Source organism: Chiloscyllium plagiosum, chromosome 2 (assembly GCF_004010195.1).
Source record: "Chiloscyllium plagiosum isolate BGI_BamShark_2017 chromosome 2, ASM401019v2, whole genome shotgun sequence".
Classification (NCBI taxonomy): Eukaryota; Metazoa; Chordata; class Chondrichthyes; order Orectolobiformes; family Hemiscylliidae; genus Chiloscyllium; species Chiloscyllium plagiosum.
Window position 1 is genome coordinate 7897787 of NC_057711.1, and position 20447 is coordinate 7918233.

Genomic DNA, 20447 nt, shown 5'->3' on the forward strand with positions numbered 1-20447 from the left:
GTCAGTCATGACTCCAGAATGTTGCTAGTGAGGCATTCAGTGATGATCGTTCCATTGATTGATTGTTAAGGGGATAGTTTGAATTCTCCTTGATGGAGGTGATGGTTGACTGATGCTTATTTAACGTAAACACCACTTACTGACCTAAGCTTGAATGTTGTGCTCGTTTTGCTGCATATGGACTGCTTCAGTATTTTAGGAATCATGAATAGTGTAGTGCGCATCATCAGTAAATATCCCCACTTTTTTTTATATCCAGATGTTCTGTTACATGCAATTGAATTGTATTTTTGACTGTCGTGAGACCGGTTACTCCTACCCTCCTGATGGGGTGTTGTTGCAATAACAATCCTCAGTCATAATCCCACAGATGGTACCTTCACAACACATACTAAGTCAGACTCCCACATAAATGTAATGAGACCCCAGTATTTAATAAAACTCCAGTATTTAACCACAATCAGTAAATCACCTGTGGTCCCAGTTGAATAACTTGTATGCAAAGTTTGTTGAGAGTAATACCAAGTATCAAAGTTGAGGGAGGGGCGGGAAGTTTATTCAAAGTGGAGTTGGAGGGAGTGATAAAGCTCTCTAACCCCTGTGGTGGCCACTTCTGTCTCTTAAGGGCATTGAGAATATTGGTGGACACTGTTCTTCCTCTCAAGGATACCCAGACATGAACACAGCCACGGAAGGGGGACAGTCAGAAGTTATGACTCCTCCACAACCTGCTGGCTTAGTCCCACTTTGATGTAACAAAGATCACACCTGGTGACAGTAATTAGACCGAGTTTGTGATCCTAAGGATTTCCTGCAGTCATACTGTGGGGCTGGTATGACAACCACAAGTTCATTAAAAATAAATGCCCGATGAGTGAAAAGCACTCAAAGCACCTGGGAAATTTCAGGGGGCAGCCAACTGATCAAATGTTATTTTCCAACTACTCCCCAATATGTACAAGGGACAGGCTTTGTGAAGAGGTGCTCTTCCAACCACCAGCTGCTTCTCTTCTATAATTGCTGCTAACAGACTCAGTTGTGCAAATGCGATCTGTGACTTCACTGCCTTGTTAAAGAAATCATCGGTTTATTTTAAAGCGTGCTCAGATTATTAAAATAGTATGTGTACAAATTAAATGAATGACAGTGTTAACTTTTTTTTTATTAGTACTGTAGAGCTGGCCCGTACATGCATTGGCACACCATACTACCTGTCCCCGGAAATATGCGAAAATAAGCCATACAACAACAAAAGGTACATTCATTCACTGACAAATGAAATAATGTAATAATAATTTCTGTCCCTTTTACTGGAGAGGAGGTGTACTGACTGCTTTGTAATTCATTTGTTTAGTGATATTTGGGCTTTGGGCTGTGTCTTATATGAGATGTGCACCCTGAAACATGCAGTAAGTAGTTTCCTGTTTTTTCAAAATTTTAATGTTCCGTGAAAAGGTGCTATCTATTATTTATTTTAATATTTCACAACTACATTTAATTCTGAAATTGCAGATTTTTCCTTTTAATGACACAATTCATATATTTAATATTCTGAAGATGTGACTAACGATTGGATGTCACAATATCTGACCACTATGATTTTAATCCATCTAATTGAGGGTGAAGGATTAAATTCTGTTCTCATTATTTGATTTTTCAGATGTTTGTATTGAATTGGTTTTTATCAGTCAGAATAAAATTGTCAGAATTTTGTTCTGACTGAGTACAAATCAGCAGCATTAATCTTGTTCACTGTATTAAATGTTGCCAGAGAAACTACAACTTTGATTCATGAAAGTTGTAGTCAACTTGGGAGGGAGAAAAGACTGACCCCCAATGCTTCAAAGCTGATATGTGTTTATGTCAGAGACGAAGGTAAGTATCTGAGGCTGCTTGCAGTTGATACCTTTTCGACAATGAGAACTTGTTCCTCAGTTCCATCTATAAGGAACAGTAAAGGATCTAAAACTGTAATGGATATTGTATATAGACACTTTTTTGGTAGCAGCCCTGAAGTGCGAGCTTGTGTAAATGAAGACATTAGGTGAGTGTGTACCCAAGACAGCAGTATTAATGGTGAAGTTAAGCTTTTAACATAGACTCAGTGAGGCAGTCAAGCACCTGTTTAAAAAGTCATGAATTTCTGAAGTGTGTCTGAGATACTTCCTTCAGAAGGCCACAAGCAATATTGGGTTCAGTAAGGAGCCAAAGCCAGTTCTTCATCAACATTTTAGCAAATAGTGATCATAACATGATCAGGTCAATATAGTGTTTGAAAGAGAAAAGCATTGATCACAAAACCAGAATTTTAGGTTTAGCTAACATTAACTTTAATCAGAGAAAACCGAGACTGTCCGTAATAAAATGGGGAAGTCTGCTAGTGAAAATGGTTGGAGTCTATCGTCAAATTACAAAGAGATTATAAAAGATGAGTGAATAGGCAAAAACTGTGACAGATGGAGTTCAGTGTAGACACTTGTGAAGTTATCCATTTTGGTGCTTTGTAGATAGTGTGAAGTTAAAAAATACTGCGAATACCCAGAGATTTGGGTGTTAAGGTGCATAGATCTTTCAAATGTCACGAGTAGATGCAGAAAAGAATGAAGGCTAATAGAATGCTGGCCTTTGCATCCAGAGGATTGGGGTATAAGTATGTATAAGCTATGCTGCATTTAGACACCAAACCCTGGTTAGACCTCACTTGGAGTACTGTGAGCAAATCTGAGCACCACACCTTAACAAATATATATTGGCCTTAGAAGAAGTACAACAATTGTTTGCAAGAATGATACCTGGACTTCACGGGTTAGGATATGTGGGGTGATTATACAAGTTAGGCCTGCTTCTCTAGAATTTGAAAGTTAATGGCTGATCTGAATGACGTTTTCAAAAGATTAACAGGAAAAGGCAGCTTCACTCTATCTACCCTGTTTCCTTTGGTTGGGAGTTCTAGAACTAGGGGGCGTCCATTAGTGCCAGACCATTCAGGAGAGATTTTAGGATGCACTTTTACATACACAGGACAAGAGATGTGTGGAACTCTCTTCCACAAATTGCACTTGAAATCAGTTGTTAATCTTAAATCTGAGAAATGTTTGGTAAGTAGGGTTATTCAGGGATGTGGGCCAAAGACAGTTATATGGAGTTAGGTCACAGATCAGCCATGATCTCATTGAATGGAAGAACATGCTTGAGGGCTGGGTGGTCGACTTCACTTTCTTGCAATACCTGGCTTTCCAAACCTAAATGAAACAATTTTATCAAAATAAGACTTGGTGGGGGTGTAACAGTATTTGTTGCTTTAAATCTCCAAACTAAAAAGAGAGATATCAGTCTAAGATGAAATGACTTGACTGGAAACTGGTCAAGAGATAACAGAAGTGCTAACCCAGATAAATTAGAAAAATCAGCAGACAAGGCAGTAAACAATGGGCAATTTTCAAATGAGATCATTGGAACATGCAGTACACCTGTATTTTGACAACTGAATGTGCTAAAGCAGAAGCTGGAACTCCTTGGATAGGTTAAGAAATTAAAATGAAACCTCAAAAAATGCAACAGAAATGAAATGTTTAAAAACATGAGGAAACAAAGAAAAAAGATAAGACAACTTGCAGAAATAGGCAATGATTCTTTTTCCTGTATTTTCACATGTTGTAAAATATATCAAGATTACTTGGAGAAGATGGGGTGATCAGAGATTTGAAGAAAAAATTAATTTTTGACTAATCATTGGTGGAGCTACAAAACAAGCACTATTCTGTATTTTTTTCACAGGAGTAATGATAGTGAGGTAGCAAGTATTGGAGAAAATCAAGAGGAACAATGGGATGGGAAAGTCCAGAAAAAGACTAGCCAAAAATAGCCTAGACCCCTAGTGGCATCCTGGAATGCTGAGGGATGTTACAATGAGAATTGGGGGAGACTCTGACCTTGATCTTCTTAATAGCCTTGCCTGACACTGGAGAATTCACAATACTTCTTGTTTAACAAGTCTGAAAGGGATATGGCAGATACCTATACTGTGGTATAGAGCAAGAAATCTAATATTTCAATGAGTTAGGAGACATTGTTCAGAATAATCTAAGTAGTGTGATATGAGTATCTATATCCCAGTGACTGGCAGCCTGTATCAAATGTACATCCTTTTGATCAGTAGCAGCTGACAACATAGCAGTTCAGCTCAACCAGTCTGTGCTTGCAAATCTCAGAACACCAAGTCCAACAGTGATTCTGCTACTCAATAATCTTTACTAAGTAATCTTGACTCTGCCAAGAATTAGCCCAGAGACCAATTTTAAACGTTCAGTTGCCATCATAGTATGATGCATTTTCTGTGTGCCAGAAGCAAATAACTAAACAGGATCCTGTTCTACAGGAATTTACCCATACTATTTTTTCGTTGTGAACCTAGTCATGAAGACTGCCAATTTCTGCTACATTTCATATGATTACACCCTAAGTCCACTTACCTGGCCAAGATGGGCTAACAGTTCCTGTTGCATTTCCATGCCAACTAATCAGCACCTTTTTTTTTTGTCCTGTTGGATGAATTGGCTTTCGCATGACAGTCCTGATCATGGAAAAATGAAAAACTTTGACTGTCTTTGCCTCTTTTATAGCAATGTTTTAAATTAAGTCCTACCAAAAAATCATAAACTGTGGATTTAGAAAATCACGTGAATGTTGTGCATTGGATTTTCCAAGGTTACTTAACTGGTGCTGCATTTTTTAAAAAAAGAATTCTACACTGTGTGGGCCTTGCTGGCTTTTTAGTATTATAAAATCCCTACAGTGTGGTAACAGGCCCTTCGGCCCAACAAGTCGTCACCGACACTCCGAAGACTAACCCACCCAGACCCATTCCACTACCCCATTATCCTACGTTTCCCCCTGACTAATGCATCTAACTGAGACATTCCTGAACACTATGGGCAATTTAGAGTGACCAATTCACCCAACCTGCACGTCTTTGGATTGTGGGAGGAAACCAGCGCACCCGGAAGGAACCCATGCAGACACTGGGAGAATGTGCAAGCTCCACACAGTCCACAGAGATTGGAATCGAGCCCAGGTCCCTGACACAATGAGGCAACAGTGCTAACCACTGAGACACCCTGCCGCCCCAGATGTTCCTCTTGTCCTGCATTTATTGCCCATCTGTTATTGCCTGGAGAATAGCGAAGAGGCAACCACATTTGTGAGTCTGGTGTTACATGTAGGCCAGACCAATTATGGGATGGCAGTTCTCCTTCCCTAAAGAACATCAGTGAACCAGTAACTAGGACTATTCTTGAAATAAAGACTGCAGATAGGTAAAAATAAGTTGAATAGTTACTGTTGTTGGGTACCTCGTTGAGAAATGGAAATTCTGAGCTCTTATGTCATGCTAAAAAGGAAAGGACAGATTAGGATTTTATCTGTGCATTATAGTTGTTAGGCCATACTACTGGAAAGGATGGATTACAGTTCTTCCCTTCTCCCCCTTCTCCCCCTTCTCCCCCTTCTCCCCCTTCTCCCCCTTCTCCCCCTTCTCCCCCTTCTCCCCCTTCTCCCCCTTCTCCCCCTTCTCCCCCTTCTCCCCCTTCTCCCCCTTCTCCCCCTTCTCCCCCTTCTCCCCCTTCTCCCCCTTCTCCCCCTTCTCCCCCTTCTCCCCCTTCTCCCCCTTCTCCCCCTTCTCCCCCTTCTCCCCCTTCTCCCCCTTCTCCCCCTTCTCCCCCTTCTCCCCCTTCTCCCCCTTCTCCCCCTTCTCCCCCTTCTCTTCCCACCTATCCTACTTCAGCTTGAGAACTCTGAGATATTCAACCATGGGTCCACTTTAGCAGAATGCCTTGAAGGTCACTAAATAGATAAGCTATTGTATATCATCAACACTGTGCACATGCCTTGTAAATGTCCCCACTTTGCCACTGTAATTTAAATGGTTTAGTCCATGTATTTGACTTCAAGCAGCTTAAAGACTTATTTTTGTCAGCTTAAGTTTAGTTTTTTTTTTAAAAAAATGTAATAATACCTTCTTTGGCACTTATTTTTGAGGCAAAGAAAATGAAGATTCATAGTATGCACAAACATTGTGACAGCTCTTTGTGGATGCAGAACTGTTAGAGGCTGCAGAACCATGCCACCCTTTTTTTTTTGTTTTGAAATGACAGTCAGGTGCTGTATTGTGAAATTTAAAGTTCTTGACAGCCACTTTTGACAGCTGCTGTTCAACAATAAGTACACAAAGTAAGTGTGTTTTTTTTTGAGATGCGAGGAAGGTGGAAGGTTGGGTGGGTAAGGTGACTGGTAGGTAGGGTGCCAACTGGGGAGGGGTAGGGTTGAGAGTAGGACTCAAAATGTTTGGAGGGAAGGGTGGCAGCTAGAGAAGTGGTAGAGTTTCCAAGGTACAATGCCAAAAGTAATGGGTATGGCGTCAGCCAGGAAAGGTGCCAGGATTCCAAATAGGGAGCAAGCTGGAAGGCAGTTAAGATACCAGATGAATAAAAGTTAAGATGCCTGCAGGGAGAGTGTAGGGTGCCAGTTATAGAATGCCTGCATGTTAGGGTGAAACGTGGTAAGGTAATTAATGTAATGTTTAGGGGAGATCAAGTGGGTATCTGGTCTGGTGGTGGGGTGGGTTGGGAGGTGAGAATCTCGTTGGTCGGTTGACCTTGTACCTGCGAGGCAGATGACCATCTTGAATTTTTTTTCTTCCTCTGGTAATGTGTGCATTTCTCTACTTGAAATATTGATTGACTTTTACCTTAAAAGATGCAATGGTTACAACTACAGCTGCTGCAGTGGCTAAATGTGTCCTGTTCCACCAACCCCCATGAAAGGAAATATATTTTGTTTTAATTTGCCTCATCAACATACTCTGGAAGTTCATTGAGTCAAATACTGTTGACTGACTGTTATTAAAGACTTTCAACATATTCTCTAGTCTTTTCTGCAGTTGTGGGAATAGTGCCATCCCTAAACCTCATAGTTCTCTGTCCTTGGCATCTTCTTGTTGAATTTAGTGTTACACAATGAGAGGGCAGGGGGTTAAGATTCCCTTTTGGTTACTTACTCTTGGTTGGTTGCAACAATTTTTCTTTAACATGTAGTTGTCAGACTTTAATTAAAATTTAGTTCACTGGATTAAAAATGGAGAGCCAATTTTAAGTCTTAGTCATCCAAAAAGAGTGGAGTTTTATTACCTGCTAACCTCACTAATACAGGTAATGAGCTTACAAAGTGTGCTTGTGAATGAAAGAGGGATATCTAGTGTAGACGCAATGATAAAGGCAGATGCAGTTACAGATCTAAGAGCCCCCTGTGTTGCAAGAATGAGTCCAACTGGTTTAGCTGTCCCATTTCTTTAATAGTGGCACTGTTTGCTGTTCTGGAGTTCTCCATGAACAATGTTTTTGCAAGTTGCTTTTTCACCACTGATGTCTGCTATTGAGAGCATGAAGGGCTTCCATTATCCTTGCTGTTATCAATCCGTGTTGCTTTTTTTAACTTGAAGACTGCTGTTGATGTGCTATTCCTTTTGAGGATTCTGGTCTCTGTCATTGTTTTGTTTCACGTTGTCGGCAGTGGATCATCTCTTAATATGTGGTTACCATTGCAAACGTGAGTAAAACAAGAGTTGCGAATTTCTTGTTGTTTCACTGAGTTTTGGTGCCTTTTAAATAAAAAGTTAATGCAGAGTCAGCTAGTTTTGCATATTCGACGTGGGTTGCCTGGGTTTGTCACATAATCACTGTGGCCAATTTGGGTCAGTGGTGTCCTTTTTCTGAGACCGGTTTTATTTCTTCCATGGTATCTGGTATTCAAGTCAAATGATGCAGGTTGAATATTGGTTTTTCCTACAGTCATAATGCTATGCTGCATAGATTCGGACTGTGATGTTCTTTTGTGCTGCATCCTTTTCCTTATCCGCTGCATGCTTCTGTGACCTAGTTTGTGTTTTAGCATCTTTTTCCTAAAACCTGCTGCCAAGAAAGATGTCTTGTCTTGTACCATAAGCATTGACACTGAAAAGTACTGTATACTGTGGAGACAGTCACAATATGTTCAAGAAAGAAATTGATACATTTTTAGATTTGAAAGACATTTGGGGAGAAAATGGAATATCAGCATTGAAGTATCAGCCATAGCCATACTGAATAGCTCAGAGGGCTGAATGACTACTCTTGCTCCTTGTTCCTATGTTTTTACTGTGTACTCCTGAACCTTAGCATTGTAATAACATTGGTTTTGATTTAATTCAATCAGGTCCATCCTTCCCTTTGTCCTACCTCGAGCTATTGGTTTATATGATTCAGTGGTATTATTTTCTCATGTGAATTTCCTTTGCTTTTATTAACTAATCATATAACAGAGTTATGGGTTTAGAGAGTTATTCACAGAATATATTTGTGATTTTTATGGTGACTTCAAATTGCTGATTTTTAAACTGCTTTTGAATGGGTTTTTAAAGAAAAGTGCTGTTTTTATATTTTTGTTCAATTTTTTTTTTGTAGTACAGATGAATTTAAGCTGTCTATGTAAGTGGGTACACTTTTTCTTGTTGGGTCATAATTGACTTAACCTCCACTCTTCTTTAAATGCAGTTTGAAGCCGGTAACATGAAAAACTTAGTACTGAAGATAATCCGTGGATCTTACCCACCCGTGTCTGTTCATTATACCTATGATCTGCGTAACTTAATGTCACAGTTGTTTAAAAGAAATCCAAGGGATAGACCTTCAGTAAGCTCCATACTGAAGAAGCCATTTCTAGCTAGAAGAATTGACAAGTTACTTTCAGTGGATGTGAGTATTGTGTTTTCCAATTTTTTTAATATATTGACTGTAGAAATGATAAATAAGGCCCAGTTTTTATCATAGAATTCCTACAGTATGGAGGCAGCCATTCCACCCATTCGGTCCATACTAACCTTCTGAAGAGCTTCCACCCAGACCCACCGCCCGACTGCAACCCTGTAACTCTGCATTTCCTATGGCTAATCCATCTAGTGTTTAGATCCCTGGACACTGAGCAACTTAGCATAGCCAATCCACCTAACCTGCACATATTTAAACTGTGGGAGGAAACCGGAGCACCTATTTTCGAAAGCTTTGTTGTTGAAAAATAGTTGCATTGCCACATGTTACATGACAGAAGATATGTCTTTGGGTACCCAGTGTGTGGGAGAAATTTAGTGCTCAGTTCATGTCTTGGAATGTTTCCTTTGCAGATAGACAGTGGTAATTTGGAAGACCATTTGTGTATTTTCCATAATTCTTTTCCCCCGTTTTTGTTCATTTTCACAACTAGTGGGTAGAGGTTAGGCATGCACTTTTATGCCTTGGCTTGAAGAACTGTGGCTGGAATGATAAAGAAGTTGAAAATTATATAAGGTCAGAAGAAAGCGTCAACGAAGTTGCCAGAAACACAAGAATTGGGAGGGTTTTAGAATACAGCACAGGAAGATCAAGAAATTGATAGAGACAAAGAATTCAATGTGAATGTGAATTAGCACAAATTATAAAAACAGTTTGTAAAAGTTTATTTAGTTATGTTAGAGTAAATATTTGCCAAAATAAATATGGATCAGTTACAGGCAGAGTCAGGAGAATTTATACAGCTGACTGGAGAAATGACCGAGAAGCTAAATGATTACTTTGCCTCTGTTTGCTCTGAGGAAGATAGTAGAAATTTCCGGCAACTGGAGATTCAAATGGATTGACCGAATGAAGAGTTGAAGAAAATTTAGCTTTTATAAGAAGATTGTACTGGAAAAATTAATGAGGCTGAAAGTTGATAATTCCCCAAGTCCTAATGGTCATAATTCGAGAGTGAAGGAGATGGCTGTAGAGATACTGGATGCATTAGTGCTCATCGTCCAAAATTCTACAGATTCTGGAATGATTTATGTGGGTTAGAAGTGCTAAGTGTTACCCACTATTTAAGATGGAAGTGAGGGAAAAAAAAACAGAATTACAGACCTATTATCTTTGCATGTTGGATTTGGATTTACAAAACATGAAGAGGTTAGGTAACAAAATTTAAGCGCATAGAGTAGCAGGTAACTTATTGACATGAATAAAGGATTAGTGAATAGGCAGGAAGTAGGAATAAGTGGGTCATATTCATGTTGGTAGACTGACTAATTGGAAGACCACAAGGATTACTACTTGGCACCCCAGCTATGCAGGATATAATCAGTCGTTTGGATGTGGGAACCAAATGTAATATTTTCTAGATGACACTAGAAAGAAGACACTGTGCTAGAAGAAAATGGCAATTGGAACATAATGTGTAGAAATATGGAATAGGAGGAGCATATGTGTTGAGTACTTCTTAAATGCTAAGTCTGCAGCAAGTGTAGTTGTACAAATTTTGGTGGCCCTTGTTAACAAATTACTTGAAGGGTAACATGCAGGTGTTACAAATAATTAGGGAGGCTAAATTTCTTTTTTGTTTATTCATGGGATGTGCTCACCACTGAGTAGGACAGCATGTATTGTTGGTTTCTAATAACCCAGATGACAGTTAAACATCAAAAGCACTACAGTAGGGTGGACCAGGTAATGATGCCAGATTTTCTTCTGTGAAAGACATTAGTGAGCCAGATGTGTTTTTATGACAATTGGCAGTTGCTACTTGATCACTATTAGACTACCTTTCAATCCCAGATGTTTATTGAAGTTAGCTATCACCATCTGCAGCTTGGGATTCCATGTTCCTTGACCATTAGTCATGGGCTTTTGGTTTACTCGTCCAGTGGCATTGCCGTTATGGAACATAGAAAAGTACAGCACAGAGCAGGCCCTTTGGCCCACAATGTTGTACCGAGATTTTAATCCTAATGTAAAATATAGTAACTTAACCTATGTACTCCTCAACTCACTGCTGTCCATGTGCACGTCCAGCAGTCGCTTAAACGTCCCCAATGCCTCTGCTTCCACCACCACAGCTGGCAACGCATTCCATGCATTCACAACTCTGCATAAAGAACCTACCTCTGACGTCTCCTTTATACCTTTCTCCTAATATCTTCAAACTATGACTTCTCGTACCAGTCAATCCTGCCCTGGGGAAAAGTCTTTGGCTATTGACTCTATCTATTCCTCTCATTATTTTGTACACCTCGATCAGGTCTCCGCTCTTCTTCTTCTTTCTCTCCAGAGAGAAAAGTCTGAGCTTATTCAACCTTTCTTCATAAGGCAAGTCCTCCAGTCAGGCAGCATCCTGGTAAACCTTCTTTGCACCCTCTCCAAAGCCTCTGTATCTTTCCTATAGTAGGGTGACCAGAACTGGACACAATATCCAAGTGTGGTCTCACCAAGGGCTTGTAGAGCTGTAGCAAAACCTTGCAGCTCTTAAATTCGATCCCCTGTTAATGAAAGCCAAAACACCATATGCTTTCTTAACAACCCTATCCACTTGGATGACAACTTTGAGGGATCTATGTACTTGCACACCCAGATGCCTCTGTTCCTCCACACTGCCAAGAATCCTGTCTTTAATCCTATATTCAGCATTCGAGTTCGACCTTCCAAAATGCATCACTTTGCATTTATCCAGGTTGAACTCCATCTGCCATTTCTCAGCCCAGCTCTACATCCTGTCTATATTGCACTACAGCGTGCAGTAGCCCCCTATACTATCGACGACACCTCCAATCTTTGTGTCTTCTGCAAATTTACTAACCCACCCCTCAACCTCCTCATCCAAGTCATTTATAAAAACTACAAAGAGCGGAGGCCCAAGAACAGAGCCCTGCAGGACCCCACTCAACACTGACCTCCAGGCAGAATACTTTCCATCTACAACCACTCTCTGCCTTCTGTCAGCCAGCCAGTTCTGAATCCAGATAGCCAAATCTCCCTGTATCCCATACTTCCTGACTTTATGAATGAGCCTCCCTTGGGAACCCTATCAAATGCCTTGCTGAAGTCCATATACACCACATCCACAGCTCGACCGTTGTCGACCTGTCTTGACACCTCCTCAAAGAACTCAATAAGATTTGTGAGGCATGACCTGCCCCTCACAAAGCCATGCAGACTGCCTTTAATCATACTATGCTTTGTCAGATAGTCATAAATCCTATCCCTCAGAATTCTTTCCAAAACTTTGCTGACCACAGACGTAAGACTGACTGGTCTGTAATTGCCAGGGATTTCCCTATTACCCTTGAAAAGAGGAACAACATTTGCCTCCTTCCAATCCTCCGGTACGACTCCTGTGGAGAGTGAGGAAGCAAATATCCTCGCCAGCGGCTTAGCAACCTCCTTTCTCGCTTCCTGGAGCAGCCTGGGATAAATCTGGTCTGGCCCTGGACACTTATCAATTTTAATGTTTTCCAAAATTTCTAGCACATCAACTTCATCAGTCTTGATCTGGTCAAGATTGTATCCCAGCTCCTCTAAGTTTTCATTTACAACAAGTTCCCTTTCCTTGGTGAAAACTGAAGCAAAAAACACATTTCTGGCTTCCCCTATCTGCTCAGACTCCACGCACAAGTTCCCTACGCTATCCCTGATTGGCCCTACCTTCTCCCTGATCATTCATTTTCTTATTCTTCACGTATGAGTAAAATGCCTTTGGGTTCTCCCTAATCCTTCTTGCCAAGCTTTTTTCGTGCTCTCCTCAGTCCATTCCTGAGCTCCTTTCCAGCAAGCCTGTAATCCTCTAAAGCTGTGCTAGATCCTTGCTTCCTCCACCTTAAGTAAGCTGCCTTCTTCCTTTTGATGAGAAGTTCCTCTGTTCTCGTCATCCAAGATTCCTTTTAATCTTGCCCCTTCTTACCTGTCTTAGAGCAACAAATTTGTGCATCACTCGCAACAACTGTTCCTTAAATAGGGCACAGCAAACATGTGGAGACTTTCTGTGGAACAATAGCTCCCAGTCTGTACTTTCCAACTCCTGTCTGATAGCGTCATAATTTCCTTTTCCCCAAATATCTTCCCTTGGTAAGATACCGACTCTCTCTCAACTTTAGTTTCTGAATCCAACTGTGTGAACAATTAGGTATTACTTTCATAAAAGCACAGTGAGCGTACCCAAAGGTTACTACAACAACCACAAAACCCCCATTTAGCATTACTTCGTCAAGGACAGCTGGCGATGAGCAGGAAGTACTAACCTAGCTAGTAATGCACACATTACGAGAAACGTTTAGCTTAAAAAAAATCAATTTTTGCAATTAGACCATCATCCCTAATGTAATTAATCTCTCCTGTCTTCCACCTTATCAAACCATTTGTTCTTTCTCCCATCCTCTACACTTGCCCTGCCTCTATACTTAGCTTAAAGCTATTACATCTGTGACTTCATCAAGTTCCCATGAAAGGTCATTGGCCTGAAGGATTAACTGTCTTTTTGTATCCACAAATGCTGTATGACCTACTGAATGTTTCACCATTTTCTATTTATGTTTTGTGTTTCCAGGATATATAATATTTTGCTTTTGTATTCTACTGGCTTTGTCTGGCTTGTGCAAGGAATTCTCCTGAAATCCTGACTGACATTTATCTTCGCTCATGTGACTAAATGCATCTTGTTTGAGTATTTGTTTCACTTCTGCTTCTGAATCTTTGCTGCATGGAAATTGCTGATATGTTTCTCCTGATTATCATGAAGGCTACACTCAACAGTGTTTCATTGCCTGCAAAGCACTTTGTGATTGTCCTGAGGCTGTCCAAGTGTTTTGTGAATGCAGATTATGTATTTCTCATTCTTGAGAGTTGAATAAATACATGAGGAATAGCAGTGGCTCAAAGCACTTCCTTTCTTTGAACTTTATTGTGCAATGTTGATTTTTATTCAAATTCAAGATTGCACTGAAAAAATATATGCAAAGCACCAAAAAACAGAAGGAGGTACAAAAAGAGCAAGGATATGCAATACACGTTGCTGTCAATTATGTTTTGTAGAAAAACATTCACAAGTCAGGGTTATGTAACAATCCTTGCCTGCTTTCAAGACTTTTGAATTCAAGAACTGAGTGCAACCCAGCATGTCTTTATCTTCCCTACCTTTGTCTCTTCCCATACCCTACCTCAATTTCATTGGACATAATTGAGGATTTTATTCCTTGAAAATTATAAACTATGTGATTGAAATCTTTTAAGATATAAGGGGGATCAAAAAGGGTGGAAATCATATTTCTGCAAGCTAAAAAGAAGGGAAATTAGACAATTATGTTCACAAACAGTGGGCAGAAGTTTGGAACAGTCATGCACAAATGGCAGTTGGTACTTGCTCTGTTAATTACTTGCTCTGTTAGGTTGACAAAAATCAACTGTCACATTTGAAAGACAATGGAGTCAAACTGGGTATTATACATGACAGATCAATCATGATATCATTAAATGCTAGAACAAGCTTGGGCTAAATGGCTGTACTCCTGTTCCTATATTCCTAACCTGAGGATAAGCAAGGATTCTGACACTGACTGACCTTTCTCACTGGTGACTTGACTTCAAAGTAGGAAGGACAGTATATAGGATGCTAAAATCTGTATCGGTAAGTACTGTGACACATGCAAAGCAGAAAGTATTCTGCAGTGTTCCACAAGAAGTGTACATTGTTCATATAGCTCAGTGAATACAAATTCAGGGAACAAAAATGAATAAACGAGGACAATTGTTGAAAAGATACAGGGAAAATTTTCAAATACTTGAGGGGGATAATGAATTGCAGTGTGTGAAGAGAAGCAAGAAAAACAGAATGGTAATTCTTTATCTTCCCGGCCTGATATTTCCATTTCTAGCTCATTGTTGAAGAATTTGGTCATACAGTTCCACATCATGCTCCAAAACCAGTTATCCCCAGTGCAGCAGGTAAGAAACTTTTTTACTTTTAACTCATTGTCATAGGCTATCTGTTTAAAAACAAGTTTTATTTTAAAACATTTGTGAACTTTAAACTATTCTAATCTGTGCTAAAGGATAATAAGATCTCCCATGTTCCAGTGATCACTGTCGCTGTAGGAATCAGTTAATTAAGAAACGTCCTGCAATTAGCCTCCAGGTCAGGCCTCCCAGCCAATGTTTGGTCTATTCATTGCCTCTTACCACAAACTGTTCCAAAAGTCCCTAGTAATCTTCAGCTCCAAACCAAAACTGATAAAAGAAAAAAAATGATGAAAAAAAATCAGCGAGGGTTCTAATACTGGGAATTCCTTTGCATTTCCGTTTCAAATGTGACCCCTTATTCTGTAACTGTGTCTTCTAGTTTGAAATTGGAGCAGCCTTTGGATCATAAAAATCTGTTCGCAGCACCAATAAGATCACATTTATTACCGTTTCACATGCCCTGACAAGGTACTGGGGCTTCTCTTCGAACTGCTGAATGTCTTGTGCTGACACTAACAATATTGGTGTTGGGTACATTTCAGCACATTGAGTGGCTGTTGCGTGTCCAAGTCAGCATGGTCCGTAATTTTCTACTCTCTCTTCTGTGGTGTGAGGCAAGAAAAAGCTAATGAAGTGAGCTTGCAGCCATGCATGCATTTGGTCACACTATAACCAGGGTATGCAGCTGATGTAAAGGGTGAACGTCAAATCCAGCCATCAGGTTGCTGACCAGCAATCTTTTTTCCTGGAATATGACAAAATATCAGGTAAACAATCTTAAATTTCATAACTGATTCCTTCATAGTAGTAGTAGTAGTAGTAGTAGTAGTAGTTTGCTGACAGTGTTCTGCAGGGCAACAAGTCCAATTAATTTGCTCTGGTTAAGCTGAACCCATTTGTACCTTCATGAAGACAACTAGCAATGGGAAATAATGGTGACTTTGCCTCCCACACCTACACCTACAATTTAGGAACTGCACGTAGACCCAGGAATGAAACCAACACTCTCCGATGTGCTGACAATCACCAGAGAAATTCAATTGAGGATTGCTTGCAGAAGATTCAGAGCATCAGGTTGACCAGAAATCATTCATCAAATTTTCCTTACCTTGGCAGTAAAAAGACCAGGTCCAGTCTCTGGATCTGCAGGACCTGCACAGAAAATCACCAAACCAGCCGCCAAATACAGAGTGCCATTGACTGTAAAATCTGCAGAGGCAGCTAAAAAGATTTCTGATAAGAAACCACTGAAATATAAACAGGTGAGATGCAATAATGTCATGTTAACAGATGTGGATCTATTCTGGAGCCAAGTAAATCTTTCTCATTCCTGTTCAAGTGTTGTAGCTTGATATTTCTGTCAGCTGTTGCATTTTATTTTCACCCCTGTTTATGATGAGCTTTATTGGTTTGGAAACTTTTAGTGCACTTTGTGTTACTGATGACTTGAGTTCTATGTACAACATTTTGAAAGTATTGCTTTGGTTTATAATGGACAGGCTTTTTAAAATTGTAATTTTGAACTGGATGGTTGAGCCAACTTTGCTTTGTGGAGTTAAGCATGTCACCAGACTTTCAACATGTCTGTTGATGTAATGTTGTGTTTGTTTTCCTGCCCCTTTTTTCCAGCAGTATTTCTTCTGTGAAAGCTTTGACCCTTTTGTTAGCATCTTTTTGTAGTGCAGTGATCGTATGTAGCTGTGATTCAATCTTGCAGAGCAGATGGATTCTGAACTCTATGCAATATATTTTTAAAGAAATGTGTTCTAACATATAATACTATAAATAACACACAGACATTCCAATATCTCAGCAGTGATAGTTCAAAAATATAAAACCATTTCTCTCATGAATTATAAATGCATGAAAAATCAAAATGGAATTTACCGTTCACATTTAAATTTATAAAGATGCTTGAGTTTAACTCTTCTCGGAGAAAGTGAGGACTGCAGATGCTGGAGATCAGAGCTGAAAATGTGTTGCTGGAAAAGCACAGCAGGTCAGGCAGCATCCAAGGAGCAGGAGAATCGACGTTTCGGGCATGAGCCCTTCTTCAGGAATTCCTGAAGGGCTCATGCCCGAAATGTCGATTCTCTTGCTCCTTGGATGCTGCCTGACCTGCTGCGCTTTTCCAGCAACACATTTTCAGCTCTTTAACTCCTCTTGCTTGTATTCGTGTTTGTGAAAATGGCCAGAGCAGCTTTAATCCAGTGATTGCAGCAAATGTAAAATATCACTCAAACTCAATCAACAAAATATGCCAACTGCACCAGAGAATATGCAATATCACATAGAATGCTACTGTCTCTTTAAAGGGACAGTAAAAGTGAAAAAGTTGCAACTTGTACTGGAAAGTTCTGATGATTTTGGAAAGTTACTTTCATCTAGTTCGGTTTCAGTACTGAGCTGTATCAATTTTGAATTAGCAGGAGGATCGAGAGACATGTTTTAGAATGTGGAATGGTTCACCAGAGGAACAATGGCCAATACATCTTTTAAGGATGGAGGAATATTTAAATCAAATGACGATACAATGTTGTGGAAAGAAAATAAGAAAGTTGAATGAGATTTGGATTGGTCTTGTAAAGAGGCAGTACTGTCATGAAATGATGGACAGTGTTTACTTTCAGCAATGTTAACTAAAATACTCTGATGTAATGTAGTAAATTCACATTTTAAAAACATGTCAGCTAACATCCCATCTCATTGGTCTCAATGTGTTAGAAACCGTAATATTAAACGTTGCATGATCTAGGAGAATTCTAATGCGAGAATTTGCAAAGAAATTGGTAAAATGTGTCTCAACAACCAAATATGTGCCTTTTGTTTCGGTTCCTGTGACATAGTTAAGTTTTTCTTTTCAGACAAATCTGTGCTGATCTTTATTTTTAGTATCCACCTGTTTTGGAGAGGTAGCTTTGCTTAACAAATATTAAGGCAGCTGGTGTAACTCTACAGAATGCATTATAGCATTAAAAAACTGCTCCAACTCATTATTTGATAAGCTTCCCATTGATGAATTTATTCTCTTCAGTTGCATCAGTATTTTGCCCTATCCATATTTATGGATGTTTTGCAACAAGTGAATAAGCATCCGTCTGCTTGCTATCCACATATCCATGTTATTATAAGGCTATTGTTTATTGCTGTCAAACTTATGTTGGAATAAGCTTGTACCTTTGCTTATGAATTTTATAAAGCAGAAATTATATAAAAGAACAGCTCCCTCGCACATGGGAGTGGTGGTGGAGAAGATACATCTGCATAATTTTCTAGCTGTGCATGAGTGCCAGTGAAGGGGGATGAGGACTGCAGATAGTACGTCCTGCCATCCTTTGTTAATGGCTAGTCATCGAGTTAATCATCCAAGAATACAAAAAGAAGGACTTCTGCAAAAACAACTACTGCAAACATTACAGAAATGGTTAATGCACAAGTTGTAATGTGCAATATTTGCATAACCGTTTTATCCAAAAGTCATTCCTTGACATGAGATGATAATTGAAAAGATTTTCTAAAAATGTCTTTTGTAAGTTTGGATTGGATTAGTTCTGCTTTGACTTTTTATTCTGCTTTTGACATTTTCAAAATGCCCAGTTTTGATTTGTGGATGAGGGATTTATTCAGTAAACAAGTTGAGAGATGAAACTAAGTCAGTGAAGAATCATTAAATAGGAGAATTTTTTTTTTGTGAGAGTACTTGTCTTTCAACTTCGGTGGGCGACACGGTGGCACAGTGGTTAGCACTGCTGCCTCACAGCTGCTTCACAGGTTCAATTCCCGCCTCAGGCGACTGACTGTGTGGAGTTTGCACGTTCTCCCCGTGTCTGCGTGGGTTTCCTCCAGGTGCTCCGGTTTCCTCCCACAGTCCAAAAGATGTGCAGGGTCAGGTGAATTGGCCATGCTAAATTGCCCGTAGTGTTAGGTAAGGGGTAAATGTAGGGGTATGGGTGGGTTTCGCTTCGGCGGGTCGGTGTGGACTTGTTGGGCCGAAGGGCCTGTTTCCACACTGTAATCTAATCTAATCTAATCTTGTCTTTCAACTTCAGTAACCGGGCTGACCGGTGGGATGTCTTTTGGAAGCAGACATTAAAAAGAAAGATAGATAAAGGTCAAAATAAATATTTATTTCTGAAACGTTATCTCTTTCTTTAAAAGAAAATTTAAAACTGACTTTTATTTTGTATATAGTACTGTATAGTGCAGTCCAGGCCCTTCGGCACTCGATGTTGTGCCGACCTTTTCTCCTACTTTATGATCAGACTAACCTACATACCCTTTATTTATCCTATCTTCCATGTGCCTATCCAAGAGTCATATAAATGTCCCTAAATGTCTGGATGTAGTACCACTGTCGGCAGTGCATTCCATGCAACCAAAAGAACCTACCTCTGACATTTCTCTTAAACTTTTCTCCAATCACCTTTAAAATTATGTCCCCTTGTGATAGATATTTTCTCCATGAGGGGGAAAAGTCTGCCTATCCACTCTATCTGTGCCTCTTAACATCTTGGACATGTCTGTCAAATCACCTCTCATCCTTCTTTGCTCCAGTTAGAAAAGCCTGAGCTCCCTCAACCTTAAGACATGACCTTCAGTCCAAGCATCATCCTGGTAAATCTCCTCTGCACTTGTCTAAAGCTTCCACATCCTTCCTATAATGAGGCGATCAGAATGGAACACAATATTCCAAGTGTGGTCTAAACAAGTATCCAGTGCTGCAGCATAACCTCGTGGCTCTTAAACTCAGTCCCCCTACTAAAGAAAGCCAACACACCATAGGCCTTCTTAACAACTGTGTCAACTTGGGTGGCAACTTTGACGTGTCCTCTCTCCTCACTGCCAAGAATCCTGCTTTTAATCCTGTATTCTGCATTCAAAATGTGACCTTCCAAAGTGAATGACTTCACATTTTTCCAGGTTGAACTCCATCTGCTACTTATCAGCTCAGGTCTGCATCCTGTCCATGTCCTGTTGCAAACTACAACCGCCTCGACACTAGAGGGGAGGCCATTTTGGATTTGGTGCTTGCCAGGTGTCATGCCAGGTGTCAGATCTCAGTGGGAGAGGATTTTGGTGATAGTGGTCAACTCCACCAATCTTTGTGTCAACTCATCTCCACAACTCCACCAATCTTTGTGTCATTGGCAAACTTCCTAACCCACCCTTCCACTTCCTCATCCAAGTCATTTATAAAACTCAGAGCAGAGGTCCCAGAACTGATCCCTGCAGAACACCATTGGTCACCAAGCTCCAGGCTGCATACTTTACTTGCCATCGACTACCACCCTCTGTCTTCTATGGGCCAGCCAATTCTGTATCCAGACAGCTAGATTTCCATGTATCCTCTGCCACCTTACTTTCTGAATGAGCTTACCATGGGGAACCTTATCAAACGCCTTGCGAAAAATCCATGTCCACCGCATCCACTTCTCTACCTTCATCAATGTGTTTTGTCACCTCCTCACAGAATTCAGTAAGGTTTGTGAGGCATGACCTGCCCCCCTCAAAGCCATGTTGACTATCTCTAATCAAACTCCAAGTAATCCTAAATCCTGTTTCTCAGAATCCTTTCCAATACTTTTCCCACCACTGATGTAAGATGGACTGACTGGTCTGTAATTC

The 20447-nt window shown here is 40.1% G+C and overlaps 1 protein-coding gene across 7 annotated transcripts in view; it reads left to right on the top strand.

Annotated features, from left to right (window-relative positions):
* nek1 (NIMA-related kinase 1) overlaps nucleotides 1–20447 on the top strand; it is a 162909-nt gene that overhangs the window by 28093 nt on the left and 114369 nt on the right. For all 7 annotated transcript variants that reach the window (XM_043703496.1, XM_043703514.1, XM_043703532.1 and 4 more), the window contains exons 7-11: nucleotides 1169–1255; nucleotides 1355–1409; nucleotides 8586–8786; nucleotides 14738–14807; nucleotides 15939–16084. In XM_043703496.1, the coding sequence (XP_043559431.1) occupies nucleotides 1169–1255; nucleotides 1355–1409; nucleotides 8586–8786; nucleotides 14738–14807; nucleotides 15939–16084 (559 nt within the window). The remainder of the gene's footprint in view (nucleotides 1–1168; nucleotides 1256–1354; nucleotides 1410–8585; nucleotides 8787–14737; nucleotides 14808–15938; nucleotides 16085–20447) is intronic.